A 15,233-nucleotide genomic window follows, 5' to 3' on the forward strand; every position below is an offset into this window, starting at 1 on the left:
TTCCTTATTCACATCATATATCCATATATTTTTCCAAGTTAATTGGGCCATTTTGGAAACCAGGATCACAGCCTGGCACAAAAACCATTCTGCTCTTATAAGGGAGGGGAGTGAGAGCCTGGCCAGAGAGGCCTTCCCTCTCAGATGCTCCTTGAATGAGAGGGGCAGCAGGCCTACCTAGTGAGACTGCCCTCTTCCCCCAAGTATCTGGTTGTAGAGTAGTGGGGGCAGGGGTGCTGCAGGGCAGAACCAAATCTGAAGGATGGTTCCTTGATTATTGCTGGGCAAGCTGCTCAGATACTACAGTTTGGGGCCTGTATAAACACTTAGATATAGACACAGAGCCTTTCTTTGGGGGTGTGGAATGGCCTAGGAGAGGCCTCCCCATCTTGCTTTTCTTTATGGGGAGTAGGGGAGCGCACTCTGGGAGACTCCTCCTGCTTTGCATTCTGCTGCATAGAGGAGGTGATGGTGAAGGAGTTCACAGGTGGCTTCTGTCCTTTCCTCTCGTTCAGTGGAGAGAGGGGAAAGGGGGTCCAAGGGAGCATGTGCTTTAGGAGGTCAACTTACATAGTGGGACAAGTGTCTCATGGGCAAGGGGTTGTGAACTTGAGGCAGTTATTAAGTAGTACTCTATTTACCTTGACCAAGGCTAAACATATTACCCCAGTTCATTACATCTGCCCCATGTAGGCTTCTTAGGATCCTTGTGCTGAATTCACCAAAGAGAAAAAGGATATATAAAAGACTGTACTGAATGCAAGTGATGAAAGGGTCCTCCAAAGTGTCTGAGCCTACACACATAGAATTAAGTTGAAGCAGTTTAATGTTAGTTGATCTATAGAAATATTTCCCAAAGCTCCCTGGACAGTACAAGAAGAGCAACAGCAGGAATTCTTACTGCTTCAGGCTATGATTTTCCTTTAAAGTCGCTCATTGCCTATTTTCTCAGGGTTAGGACTCCTTGTTTTATTTGGCTAATATGGCACCTACACTTTATTCTATGTATACATAGAGGCACTTAATTTAAATTTAAACAATTTAAATACCTCTATTCAGTGTTGAACCATGATGTGGATGTGGATATTAGGAGCTACAAGTGGTGCACTTGGTGCAAGTGGGGGGAACTGATGGGGATTCTCTGTGATAAGACTATGCCAACTAAACTAAAAAGCAAAGTGTATAAAATCAGGATTAGGCCAGCCATGAGGTATGGGTCAGAATGCTGGCCAATGAGGAAGAGAGAACAACAACTACTTCACACTGCCCAAATGAGAATGCCTAGGTGGATGCTGGGCAAGATGAGAGCTGATAGGCTATGCAGTTAAATAGTATGAGGCATGATGCAGGTTGCCCCCATCACAGAAAAGCTGAGGAGTATCAACTGAGATGGCTGGGTCATAGGAGATGCCTATCTGTGGTATATGTTGGCCAGGGAATACAAGAGCTTGTAGTCAGGGGACAAAGACCATGAGACAGACCTAGAAAAAGGTGGTTCAAGACACTGAAATAGGGCATGAAGAATGTTGGTGTCAAGAACGCTTGGTGATGAAGAACAAGAACCACCAACTTGGATTGACAGGGCAAGGCAAAGGCAAAGAAGAGATACATAGAACTTTGTCATTTTTCTCAACATATTTTTTCTTCCTGGAAACTCTATTTCTTGTATAAATCTAAATTTTAAAAAGTGGGTTTCAAGTATTCATTTGTGGAAACCTCCAGTGTCTCTGTCTGCTCCCAAAACAAATTGTGAAGTTGCTTCTTATTTGGGGGATTTGTGTGTATAAGGCTGCTATTGCTTAAATATCTCTGAGATCATGTTTCACCATCCTTAAAATTAGGTGGGCTTGCAGGAAAAAGAAAAGTTGGCACTTAGATCATCTAATTGTACCATTTAAAGTAGGCTCCGAAGTGATTTATTAAAGAAAAGAAGTGATGTTGTGTGTTCTTCGTCCCACCATTTCTTTCCCCCCAACCTCGTAGTTACTGGGCTACACCAGATCAGATATTCAGATGCCCAATTCTCGGTAGGCGTTGAGCCCAACAAGAGCTGCTTTGCCCTTGCCAAATCTGAAAACAAGGGATCAGGCGTGTTTAAGAATTTTGCGCCATTCTTGTGTAGCTTTGAAAGATTGTTGGGAGTGGTTTATTGTTGGTGATGCCTAGAGGGAATCGGAAATCTGAACTAGGGTGCATGGGAACTGCTAGGGATTTTGCTTGACCGCAGGGCTAAGGGGACCCCTTTCCCCCCATCCCCAGAATGGAAGAAATGAATAACCTGTAACCTTGTGCGAAGTTGGCGTAGCTAGTTGGGTTATTTACTTTGGATCCTCTCTCCTGGCTGGAGCAGGTGCGGGCAGCACCTCGTATGGGCAAGCCAGTTAATCAGTTATAGTGAAATAGCAACTGGCTTAAAGACGAGGAGAAGCAACTGAGTTCAGGGGCTAAATGAGCACCGATCCTGTGTAGGGTGAGCACCAGCCGTGTCCTGCCAGAGCGGGGTGATGCAGAAAAAACTAGTTGCAAAGGAAAGTTTCTCAGCTGAAGGGCGTGTTCTCTGGTGACCCGAAAGCTGCTAAAACGATCCTTTCAGGACTATCGCCGAGGGAGAATGGGGCTGTAGCCTGCCCTCTTCTTTCTGCTCCTCCTCCCCACGCTGGCCTTTGTTGGGATTCCAGCTGTGCGAGGAGTAGTGAGGGGCTCGCGTGGCTCGGCCCCAAGCCGCCTCTCTGATTGGCCGGTGGCGAGCAGGAATGAGCCAGGCACACTCCAAACCGGGCTGATAAGATAAAGCGTGCCAAGGGGGCACACGCTGTATTGATCAGGAAATCCCCATTGTCTCAGGCCGGTATATATAGGAGCTCAAAGGCGGTCGTGTGCCTGACGCAAAGCCTTCACTCTGCTGCACTTGAGAGGAGGCTGCTCCGCATCCCCAAGGGGTCAGAAGACAAGGGAACCAATTTGGCTGGGTTCTTGCAACAGTGCTACTCCCTCAGCGCCAGCTTCACCCCCAGGGGATCCAGGTAAGTGCCCCCTTCACCCTCTCTGCCAATAGCAGCGGGGAGTTATTGCCCACTCGGATCTAAATCTGTATTTTACGAGTACCTGGGCTCTCCCCCCTCCCCGCCCATAGCCTGCAGATCCAGGAGTCCCAGGGGACAGCTGCCTTGTTGCCCTGAATTATACACAGGATCAGTCCCCAGAGTGTCCGTGTGAACCGATTTTGTTGTGTAGCGTGCGTGGAGCTGAATGGAAACTGACGATTCCCTGTGCGTTGGGTTTCCCTGCAGGATGTCTCCCAAGACCGATTGCTCTCCTGGTGCACAGGTGAACAGTGAGGGGGAGCAGTACTACGGTGTGTCCGACGATGAAGGCTCCGCTTCCTCCCTTGGCACCGGCAGCCTGCCTTCCTCTCCCAACCCTTCCCTGACTCGGCTGCAGGCAGGAGGCTGCCCTGCAGACGAGGGGCCCTCTCCGGAGTGCCCGCAGAAGAAACAGAAGGCCAGAAGGGGACGCACAAAAGCCAAAAGCGAAGTGGTGCTGACGAAGCAGAAGAGGAACCGCAGGATGAAAGCCAACGACAGGGAGAGGAACCGCATGCACAACCTCAACTCCGCCCTGGATGCTCTTCGCAGCGTCCTCCCCACCTTCCCCGACGACGCCAAGCTCACCAAGATTGAGACGCTTAGGTTTGCCCATAACTACATCTGGGCACTGACCGAAACCCTGCGGATGGCCGACCACAGCCTCCTGAGTGTGGGGCAGCAGGAGCTGGCCAGGGAGCCTTTCCGGCAGCCCCCTACCACCGCCTGCCTGCTGGAGCTGACCAGTCCCGGCAGCATCTCGCCTTGTGAATGGGACTCGCTGTACTCTCCAGTCTCCCAGACTGGCAGCCTGAGCCCCACTGACTCCCTGGAGGAAGGGCGCTCTTACCAGGCTGCGGACGCCCCGGCCTGCCTCAGGCACAGCCCTCATGCCTTCCCAGAGTTTGTCTGAGGCCAGGACTGTGTTTTGGGGACTTTCCGCCCTTCTCTCTTTCTTTCCCTTGACTTGTTTGCAGCTGCAAACACAAAAACGATGCACGGATGGTCAAACCATGAGCCTCTTTGGACACGCGCTGCCTCCAGGCCCCAGGAGAGGAGAACGATCTTTGAAGTGACTCTCTGAAAGCAACTTTTCCCGCTTTGCCTTAAAACTTAATGGGGATCAACCCAATGGATATGCACTTTCCAGGGCTCCTGCTAGAGCCGGAGCACGTAGGGTGCGCTAGGAACTCTGAGTGTTTAGAGAGGGTTACTTTTTTTCTTTTTGTAATTGGGGAACCTCTCGCTCACGTATGGGCGGTTTGGGTGTATGTGATCAATATTTCACCGGTTGGTAAGTTTCAGACAAAGTTCTTTTTGATGTAAGATGGTAGCACGTCTTTAAAAATCAAATTTTTGTACTTGGAAATGGTAAATTATATTAATTTTTTCACTGTTGATATTTATTGATTATATTTCATAACGAATATATATTTTGTACATAAGATTATTTTTGGCACCGGTTTAAATGATTGTACTAAACAGGTTTGGTGGTGTTAATTAAAAACAAAACAAAAAAAAAGGGGGAAAAAAAGCCTGTCTCTTTTAGAGCTGTTATAGTACACTGTCTTTTCAGAAGAACTTTTAGCACACACATTTGGGGCTACCAACCAATGAGTCACCAAGGAGTTGGGCATGCTACTGTCCGTAGACTATTGCTCCCGGGCTCCACTTTAAGTGCAGAAACAAAGCGAAACATAGGGATTTACATAATGCCTTTGATCCCTGCATCCAACTCCTAGTCGTCTCAAAAATTGCGGCCGATATTCTGTCCTGAAGGCGCCCCATCCTACCGACATATCTCAGCGGATCTCCTAGCCCACTAAGAACACATACAATCAAAGCGTCACTTAACTCAGACTAAACGTAACAATCATTGCTGCTTGGCTGTTGTAGGCTTAATAACACCTTCATGTGCATTATTGTGTTAACACTTATGAAAACATTCTGGGAGAGTTATGCAGCTGGTATGCACATTCCTCTCTGCAGGGTAAATCATCACGGTGCGGCGAGCAGTTTTGAAAGTACCAAGTACAATTGCTAAAAAAATGAGAGAAGAAAATCTTGATAATACAATAGCCCCATAAGACTCTCGCACTTACTAACGTCACCACCATATACGCCATTTATATATAAAACTCAGTCTAATCTCTTTCTTCTTATCATTTTTCACAAGTAATCCATTTCACTTCCGCTGAAGTTTTCTACTTGAATTCAGAGAGAAGATATATGGCACTAATCAAAACCCGGATGGGGGGAACAGCAAACAGACGAATGAAGGAAGGTGTTGTTTAATGCCTGGGGATTTAATCTAATAACACGAGATTAATGAGTTATTGGTGGTTTATTGCAATATTCAGTTGTTTACAGGACGAGAAAAGTGTGCACCTGGAAACTTCAGGCTGAAAGTGTTATAGTACCGCTGAATGAGACATTCACAGCAGGAAGGAGGGTTATAGGACAGCAATATATTTTGCTACTTTAAAAAAAAAAAGTCAGGTTTTCTGGTGTAGCTGCTTCAACACTTGAGGGGTATTTTCATGAATGAGGGAGTAGATTCTTTTTGTTAGCAAAATTGCCTCTAGAGTACTTTCCCTATAAAATCATTATTTCCTGGTCTTTAGTTAAATATGAAATTATTTAAATATGTTTTTGATGTTGTTGAACTTCCCCCACTTTTCACGCACAAAGATTCTTAAACTAGTCTTCGTCTGAACACAACTCAGGCATTTGTAAAAAAGAATATTTCATATTTCATCCCCCAAAAGAGATTGAGGTTACTTATACATTATGGGCCAAAGCTTCTTGCCTTACTAGAAGTCCCATTAACTTCAATGGGGATGATTTCGTGAATAAGGGTAGCAGGATTTGGCCTAGGAATCGCTTCATCCTTAACTAAGATGCAGCTGGCTCTGGGGTGGAACGTGGTGAGTATTCAATAGGTCACAGTTTCCTCACAACGCACATCTTGGGACAGAGGTTCCACAAATCATGGAATAAGAAGTAGAGAATTGTATAAACACTGTTGTGGCCTTGTGGGCAGTCGGAATGTGCATTGTGTAACATTTCCCTAGATAAAACCAAAGCCACAAGGCAGCTTCTCTTCCTTCTGCAGCACAGTTGGACTTCTCGCTGGCTTTTATCCTGTTTGATGCGGAGTGATTGGAAATCATGACCCACCCTGCTTCCTTTACTCTCTCTACCATTGACTTCAGTGGGAGCTTTGCCTAAGGCGAGCAGAATTTGTCCTCATTATTGCAGTTTCAAATGCAGCTGCACCTCATCAGCATTTATACGCAGCAGCCTCCTGTTCTAAGCATCTTTCTGCTCTACAGAATTACATGGTCTCTTTTCCCGGTGTTGTTATCACTGATTTAGCTGAGCAGTTAAAAACGAAATAAAACATCTTTTCATTGCTGCTATCCCATACTACAAATGTAAGTAACTTTCAGGAGTTGTGTGCCAATGAATGCAGCAAAGCATAGTTAATGCTTATAGTGATAGAGCACTCTGGGTATTTAAAGAGCGCTTTACAAAACATGTGTAAAGTTCGTTCCTTGCCCCCAAAGAATCCCCATCACTCAGACCAATGCAGTGACACTGCACTGAATAACGCTGAAGGGAGGGAAGCAGCTCTAAGGATCAGTGTGGTCGGGTTTAAAGTTTGTCTCTTAAATTAACTCGGTGCAAAATAATAAAATCTGAAACACGCTCACGGGGACGGAGCCCCGGGGGATTTTGCAGGATCCAGACTCCAGTTAGCTGCCATGTTTTCTATTTCTTGTAATTGAAAGCACCCTAGCTTAGTCAAGCGACTGTAAAAAATCGAGTTGCTAATTACAGTGTAGAGTTTCTCCAAATCCCCATGGGTTTTGTCTGGGGCTTAGACTGGTTATAAAATGCTGCCTGAAAACATGAATCTTGTATTTTTCCCCCCTTCCAGGGGCTCAATTTGTAGTTGGTAGATTTATGGCCGCTCTCGGAAAGCATTCTCCCCCTGCCCCATTGCAATGCGGCCGAGAAACAAAGAGGTGCTGCTGGGCCAAAAGGCTATTGTGATGCTAATTGTTGTCAGCTGAGCCGATTTGCAAGCAGCGAAGAGACGCTATTGAGGCAATTTGTAGAACAAAAGAAATTTGGGTATTGGGAACAAAAACTCACTCACAGCCCACACAAAAAAGGCAACAGTGAAAAATAACAGCTCGGGCTGGGAGCCTCTTCTCAGATATTGTCCCTGAGGCCCCGCCCATCAGAGCAACTTTCGTTCTTCACTGATGCACTATAGAGCCTGCCCCAGAGGCTGTTGGAATGAAGTGTCCTTGAAGATGGGCAAGGCCACTGCCCTTCCTCCCCTAACTTAGCGGGTGGGGAGAAAATGGGCCCCTGGAAAGTCAGGAGCCGAGGCAGCCCCCTACCCATTCCTAGGGCAGAGACTGATTTGTAGGGTGAAGCCCAGGAGGCCCCCTCTTCCCAAGCGAGCCATGATCTAACCCTGCCCTCGCTGGCTAAGCCCCCCTCTCCTCCCCGCGGCTTGCATGAGCCTGAGCTAACTCTACCGCGGCTGTTTCTAGAGCTGGCCACCGCTCTGAGAACTGGGGGCGGCTCCCCCTGGCCCAGCTCGCACAAGAATCCCCCAGCGTAGCTATGGGAGCCCCCGGCTTCGGCTCCAGTTGAAATCAAGAGGCGCTTTGCCACTGATGTCCACGGGAAGGGAGATCTCTGTCGAGAAAGGGGCATACAAGGCCCTTGCCCACTTGTCGCTCCTGGGCCTTGCAGGGCCGTAGCTCAGCGTTTAAAACGGTTTGTCCTGAATTCTTCTGGCTCTTTTCTCCCCACCCCCCGCTCCAGGCACCAGCCTCTGCCGCCCCCACAATTGCGTCTGCTAGTGAGTGCTCGCGGTTCATGAAGAGTTGGGCCGTCTCCTGTCTCACACAGTCAGCCCCAGAGGGAAGGTCGCGTGTGGGTGAGGAGGGAGGAGAGAGACGCTGAGAGTGGGAGGATGGGGGTGAGGGGCGGGAGAGTGGGAGGAGGTGAGGAAGGAGAGTGGAGCTGGGGGGGTGTGAGGAGAGGGAGAGGGGCTGTGGGGTGTGTGAGAGGGGAGGGAGAGTGGAGTCTGAGGGTGTATGGGGAAGGGAGAGTGGAGCTGTGGGGGTGTGAGGAAAGGGAGAGTGGGCTCTGTGGGTGTATGGGGAGGGAGAGTGGGGGTGGTGAGGGTGTGAGGAGAGGGAGAGTGGGGTCTGTGGGGGAGGGAGAGTGGGGGTGGTGAGGGTGTGAGGAGAGGAAGAGTGGGGTCTGTGGGGGAGGGAGAGTGGGGGTGGTGAGGGTGTGAGGAGAGGGAGAGTGGGGGTGTGGGGATGTGAGGGGGAGAGGGAGTGGGGGCGGTGAGGGTGTGTATATATGAGGGGTGTGGGGTGTATTTATGTGTGAGGCGTGGGTGATGACAGGCGGCGCAGGGCTGTTGTGAGGTGCACTGGAGTGATGAGAGGTGACGCCTGGGGGCGGTGGGGTGAATCCAGGTGTGAGAGGAAGGGGAGTGTGGGGTACATGCATGTGGTGAGAGGAGGCGACGGGGTTGCGGGTGTGTATGTGCCAGGAGATGGGCATGGTGAGAGCCTCTACTAGCATCTTCTGTTTCATTTAACAGCAGCCAGAAATGTCCCTCGCATTGACTGCGGTCTTCATCGAGCACCTGCCTCAGGTGCAGGGCCAGGCTGCAAGGTCCTGGCCAGCATGTGGCTTGTGCTGGTCCTCAGTACGACCGGGTCCCCTTTGGTTTATTGTTTCACTTCCCATCTCTTTCCTTCAAACTCTTTCAAAGGCTACGCACAGCGTGGGGCCCGCGATGCCCTTCCCGCCTCTAGCGCAGCGCAGCGCCGCTCCGTACGGTGGCGTGGCGCAGCACAGTTCGGCGGGAGGGTCCCCGGGGGAAAAGCCAGGCCATGTCCAGCCCTCTGCCGGCTTTGGGGCGCGCGGAGCAGCATCGCTCTCCGCTGGATTCTCTGGCCGCTCGCCGTTGCCCGGCGGTGCCTGTTGCGCAGACGGGCGGCTCTCGGTGCAGCGCTGCCTGCGCTGTCAAGCCTGGTGCTTGGAGCAAAACGGGGGGAAGACACTGGCCATGGTGCTGAAAGCAGGGAGCCGTTCCCGTGACTGGCTGGAGCAGGCAGGGCAGCGGGTGTGCGGACAGTGGGGGCTGGAGGGGGTGGTGGTTTGGGATTAAGCCGCCAGCCCCCCGTCAGGATCCTTCTCTCCTTTCTGCTTCCAGATGAGTCACCATGTACACGCGCCACGGGCCAGAGTCAAACCCAGGGCTGCGGTTTCCTTTCAAGAGTTGTTGTTTGTTTAAAGGAGTTTATAGAAAGTTTCTGTCACTTGCTTTGAACTCGGCGCTGGAAAGGAGTTGGCTCTGGTGGGGCTTCCCCGCCCCTGTGTTAGAGACCTGGGCACGCACGGGGAGGGATAGTGCAGTGTGACGCTAGACCCATTGTCGGATCAGAAAAAGTTGTGAGGAACTGGGGGGGGGGGGGGACTGGCAATCGGTCCCAACCTCCCCTCAACTAGCTACTCAGCCCCAGCAAATGAACTCTTCCCCACCGTGACCCGAAGCTGTTTTAGGAGAATATGCACCTGGAAGCACCATCAATCCGCCTTCACTTACTAAAGCTCCCCTCCCACCCCCCCGGCCGGCACCGGTTGCTAGCACACAGCTCCCAGCCGCTGCTAGCGTTTGAGGACTTGAGAGGGCACCAGGGACCCAGGGTGCTGGTAGCCAGGGCAGCGATTAGCAAGGCGCTTTGCTGCTTGCTGCTCACTGTCCCACTGCAGAATTGGGGCCCTCTCCAGGCATGGGTCCGGGGTCTTCCTCTTTCTGTGAGTTCCCCTGAACATCTACTCCCACTACTGGCTCCACACGGCGGGGAGCAGCCTGGGACCTCCCTCTTTCATTGGCATTATGGAGAACAGTGGTGTTGGTCCACTCCCCTGCCTGCACAGTGGATCGGGAAGCCACTTGGAAGGTAATTGGGGTTGGTAAAGGGGAGAGGAGAGAAAGTGTGTGTCTAGGTGTGGAGTGGGGTGTTATATTCCTGAATGCTACCCATCCCCCACCTCCTTAGTGAAAGGCCTAATAGCATTCCCCCTTCACCAGTTCTGGCTCCTTAGGATTTTAGTTTCCATACTGAGGGTCTTTTGACCCTTCCTCCCCCAGTTCAACTTCTCTCTGGTATCCGCCTTGCCTTAGACTATCCCAGTGCCCTTTCTAGGTATGAGGATCAGAAAAAGAAGGGTAAGAAATTATAGCACTTATACACTCAAACAATGGCTTGATCAAAATCACACTTTTGCAAAAGTCATGGTATAAAGCTCCATGTTTGTATGAGTGGCAGAAGGGGAAGGAGACCTACAACGCAGCAAATCACAGGTATTAGAGGAGGCCTGGAGGGCAATTGTTTTGTAAACTAGTTGTTTTTTCTAGAAAGAGTTCACTTTCGTGGGTTTTACTGCATTGCAGCTCTTTTCTTTGCAGATTTAGGACATCTCTGGTCTTCTTTTAGCCTTGTTCTGTGCACTGGCAGGGAAATTTACAACCTCTGGAGAACTAGTGACTGCTTTAGGGTCTTGAATGCATCTTTTTTCTTTGCCTCCACATTATTAGGTTAATCATTGCTTGAACTGGTTGCTATGGTTTTGGCAAACCTTTGGAGACTTGATAATGAACACTGAAAGACTCCTTTTCCATTTATCTTTTTTCTGTGTTTAGTGCATGATGGTTTCATTTCTGTTCACTAGGCTGTCCCAGATCTGGTGTCCCACCATAATAACCAAGGCTTCTTTAATGGCCTGGGCACTTTTGGATTTACAATAAACAGGTGGCCATTTGAAATGCACCCATTCCAGAGATACAGAAATTTACAGAATCTCCTGCTCATATAAACAATATTTTGAAAACTATTTAGCATGTGTTCTGCCAGATTTAATTGCTGAAAAACTTTAGTTGCTGAGAAACTTGCAGGACTGACTTTTATTTTTGAAGACAGCCAACCCCTTGCAACATACTTACATTTTTTGTGCCTGAGACACACAGTTCTAGGTAATCTCTTTCTGTTTAGATAAAAGGATTTGAACAATGAAAGGATCAGATGGAAACCAGAGGTGGTTGCATTTCGGTGGTGGGAGAATGTAATCCTTTATAGATTATGCTTTGTAAAGCATTTAGGGATCCTTTGGGATGAAACATGCTATGTAAAGACAAGACAATATATATTATAAAGGCGGGGATGCTTTAAACATCTCCAATCCAAACCCTCTTTCCTTAATAGGATACATTTTTGGCCTGTTCTGGGTTTTTATATTAGTTTTTAGCCATAGAAGATTTGCCTTTAGGAACCACAGTCTTATTTTTCAGGCTGCATACAGTATTCAGCATTAGAGCAGGCCTGGCTCATTGCTGGTAGCTGGAGTTTCTTACATTAGATTGCTCATGTATGTTTCTATCAAGATGACAAAAGGACAGTAAAAGTAATGAACAGTGAAAACAGAGAAGGTAAATAATTTACATGGGTAAAATGATAAGCAAGGCTAATTATTAAAAGGCCTTGCAAGAGCTCATGACAGGGGAGCACAAAGCTGATTAGTGGAAATGTTGGGGTTATTTTCCTATCAGAAACGTCATCAAAAAAGTTTACTATGCTGATCCCTGCTCCAGGAGAAAGTAGCTGGATCAAATCATGTCAGATAACTGAGAAACAGTTGATCTAGATTCCCATATTTCCAAGACAATTTATTTGACCTGTGGCCTTCAGTCTCTGCTTAAATGTAGATGTAAGGGAAGTGCCTCCCCCCATATGCTGTATACATCTGGCATGTCTGTTCAGTCCCCATCAATAGAAAGCATCACATTTTGTGAACTAGTCTCCAGTCCCTTCATATAATTAATTATAGATTAGCTATCATTTCCACAAGTACGCCAAACCCTCTTGTATTTTCTGTACATCCTCCTTATATAAACTAGTTCTGTATTTAATCTGAGATACCACCACTGTGAAATATGTCTCCTTCATGTTTGTATTTCTCCCCAGCCAATATTTAGCGGGGCTCTTTAATTATGAATAATTAATTAAGGAAAAGCCTTCATGCATAATCTGCAAATTCATACGCTTACATCTTAAAGAGAAAGGTTTCCTTCTCAGTGAGGAAAAGGTCTAAAGCCCATAGCTATAAAGGCTAAGAATCAGGATACTTTCACATGGGCAGATTTCAAAAGTCTCTCTTTTTTTTCAGCTATAATGACAATCCAAAGAGTTCCTGATAGGGTTTTAAAAGATGCTTATTCATTCACTGTCCACCAAGCATGAAAATCCAGCTCATTTGTTTCCATTCTTAGTGCAAACGACCTCACAGGGTTCAGTTCAAGCTGAAGCCTGTTGCCCAGAACTTGTCACTCACACTTTTAACTTCTTTTTGTTGGGCTCCTTTTATTTAATTCTTCTGGGTCCCCACCTCATTCACAGCCCCACCCTCTTCCCTAGTCACAAAAAGAAGTCTGGAAATCTCTTTAAAGCTGCAGAGTCCCCTTTAAAAATCAATACAAAAAGCAATAGCTGAAAAGAGATCACTAGTATGTATAAGATAGAAACTTCATTTTATCTGGCCCGTGGACTCTACACACTATAGGACTTAGAAAAGAAAATAGATCTGCTGCATGCCACAGTGCCTGAAAGCTGAACAGTTATGACCAGGAATGACTAGCTCTTTGGATATGAATCAAGCGTCACACTGTTAACATGAATTGGGGCTTTTTGTATGAAAGGAAGTGTAATTTGAAGGTTTTAGGACATTTTAAGGAAAACACAGCATGGTTCTTCAAGGGCAGAAATGCAGGCTCAATGGAAGTGTCTGGAAGAGTAAAAGCACCCCAGTGTGCTGGGGGCAGAGTGAGAGTGTGGTTAGCTCGTATCAGCAACAGCACTGAAGGGCTCCCTGTTGGGAAGGATCACAGCACATTTTGGCCTCATGTCTCTTTTTGTTCCACTTGTCAGCAAAGAATAAGGAACCATCTTATCTTTCAGAAGGTGGATTTTCTTTTCAGTTTGGTGTTATTGGATGTTTTGGCGTATTGTGAGTAATGAGTGTTCTTGCTTTCCCAATGAAATCATCACTTGCATTCCTCTTGGTATCCCACATGACTCTTCTTTATGATGGCTAATAGTCCATATTAGAGAATGAACAAGTTGAGAAGTCAGTTCACCTGAGTGTTGTGGATGCATTGATCCAGAAAAACACAGGTTTGTATTTGGTGTAGAGAATCTGACTATAACCTTTTAATGAACATCTAAGCAGGGACTGTGTGAAAAAATGACAATGTTTGGTGGGAATATGAACTTTATTTCCAACATGTGGACATTTGACCAAACCTCACCACTCTGTGAAGGATAAACATGGTAATAGCCATGACCTCTTACTTCATTCCTTTACACTGGAGTCTTAAAGTGGGATTTTCAAAAGCACTCAGCATTGGCCTAATTCTTTTCCCATTGACTTCAATGGGAGCAATGATAGCTTTTAAAAGTCCTACAATTCATGTTTTGTTGTGATTTCTAGAATACGATCTGTGAAGGTATCTGAATCAGATGCTTGGCTGCCTATGGTATAATAGGAAAGAAATCTACACTCCGCTAGATTTACAAAAGTGTGCAGGTCAATGTCTCTGTTTTGAAGCAGTCATTTAAAGATGCAGCTAACACTCAGGAAATCCTGGCAACTGATTGAACTGAATGGAAAATTATAGTGGGAAGAGAATGGTCATCTTCTAGAAGTCTGAAATGGAGAACTTCATACTGTTAAAACACTTGTTATGATGCAAAGCACCTTGTATCCTTTTCTTTCCCCCCCATCACCATGCTGCTTTGCTTTCCTCTAGTCCATTATAAGCAGAGGTAGGCCTGAGCCAATATCCCAGATCTGAGCAGCCCCAAACTCTGGGGAAGCTGGATTCAAATGTGGCTCAGGATAAAGCCCCATCTCAATGGTAAGGGTCAAAGATGACAATACATTTTGACTGTCTCTGTATCTCATGGTAAGATTTTAGATAAAAGAAGCTCACATCTATGGTAGTTCATACACATCACAATGGAGATTTTCAAAAGCACAAAGGGGAGCTGGGCACCCAACTACTACTCATGGCTTTGAACATTTGTCCCCATGTTGCCCTTTGATCTAGTCACTCATTTGTCAGGTGATCATATTCTGTAAAGAGTTTGCTTTCTATCTGCCTCTCTAGCTGTTTTTTAAATTTATTTTTGGTTATATCTTTTATTGCTGTTATCGGCAGTTTGATCCAATCTACACATTGTAATTACTGTATGGGTAAAGCAATTCCTCATTATTGTTTTAACTCTATTTTGTACCTTCAGCTCATGCCTTCTGTTTGAACCCATCATCCTTCCATGAAATAGTTCAATGGAATTTATCTTCCCTATACTCGTCAGAATGCCACACACCTCAATCAATTACTGTCTTTTCTAATGGATACAAATGTAGCTTTCCTATTCTCTACACAACACTACAACCCTTGAGACCCTTTATTATCTTTGTTGCTCATTTGGCTTTTAATTTAAAATATTTACACCATTCCATGTATGGTAGAAAGACATCTGCACAGTCATGAACTTTCCCCTTTCCTTTCCAAAAGAAACAGACTGGAACCGAAGAAAAAAAATCTTTACCTGCCAGGTACCAATCCATCACCCATAAATACTTCAGAAAACAAGGAGTGTCAAATCCATCTGGTTAGCATCTGCAGGTAGAGTGAGATGGGGACCCTACCTCTGATTTTGCTCAATCGTTTTGCTTGGTCAGCAAACAGCTTGTTTTAAATACAGAGCCCTCATGTATGTGGGACAGAAGAAGATTAATTAAACAGGTGCTTTAAGCCCAGAGCTGGAAAATTTGCTGATAACGTTTCTAACTGAGATATGGCTATGTCTATACTTAGTTACAACCACTGTTGTATCCACCTGGAGTGTGTGCTTGGGTATGAGTAACATGCAGAGAGGGAAACAAAAGATTTGCTCTTCTTTGGGAAGGAGCAAGGACTAGTTTGTTTGTTCTACATTATAGATTCTACCTGAGGAAGCTGACTAGTTTTCAGGTTCA

The 15,233-nt window shown here is 46.7% G+C and overlaps 1 protein-coding gene across 1 annotated transcript; it reads left to right on the forward strand.

Annotated features, from left to right (window-relative positions):
* The first annotated feature begins 3,249 nt into the window (after positions 1-3,249).
* NEUROG3 (neurogenin 3) lies at positions 3,250-3,996 on the forward strand. Its single transcript, XM_054033309.1, has one exon. The coding sequence runs from the start codon at positions 3,250-3,252 to the stop codon at positions 3,994-3,996; it is 747 nt and encodes a 248-aa protein (XP_053889284.1).
* The last annotated feature ends 11,237 nt before the right edge of the window (positions 3,997-15,233 follow it).

This window comes from Malaclemys terrapin, chromosome 7 (assembly GCF_027887155.1).
Source record: "Malaclemys terrapin pileata isolate rMalTer1 chromosome 7, rMalTer1.hap1, whole genome shotgun sequence".
In the NCBI taxonomy this organism is placed as follows: domain Eukaryota; kingdom Metazoa; phylum Chordata; order Testudines; family Emydidae; genus Malaclemys; species Malaclemys terrapin.

What these genes read in the sequence shown, in the direction of transcription:
- NEUROG3 (XM_054033309.1), top strand. Translation starts at nt 3,250, where the DNA reads ATGGAAACTGACGATTCCCTGTGCGTTGGGTTTCCCTGCAGGATGTCT.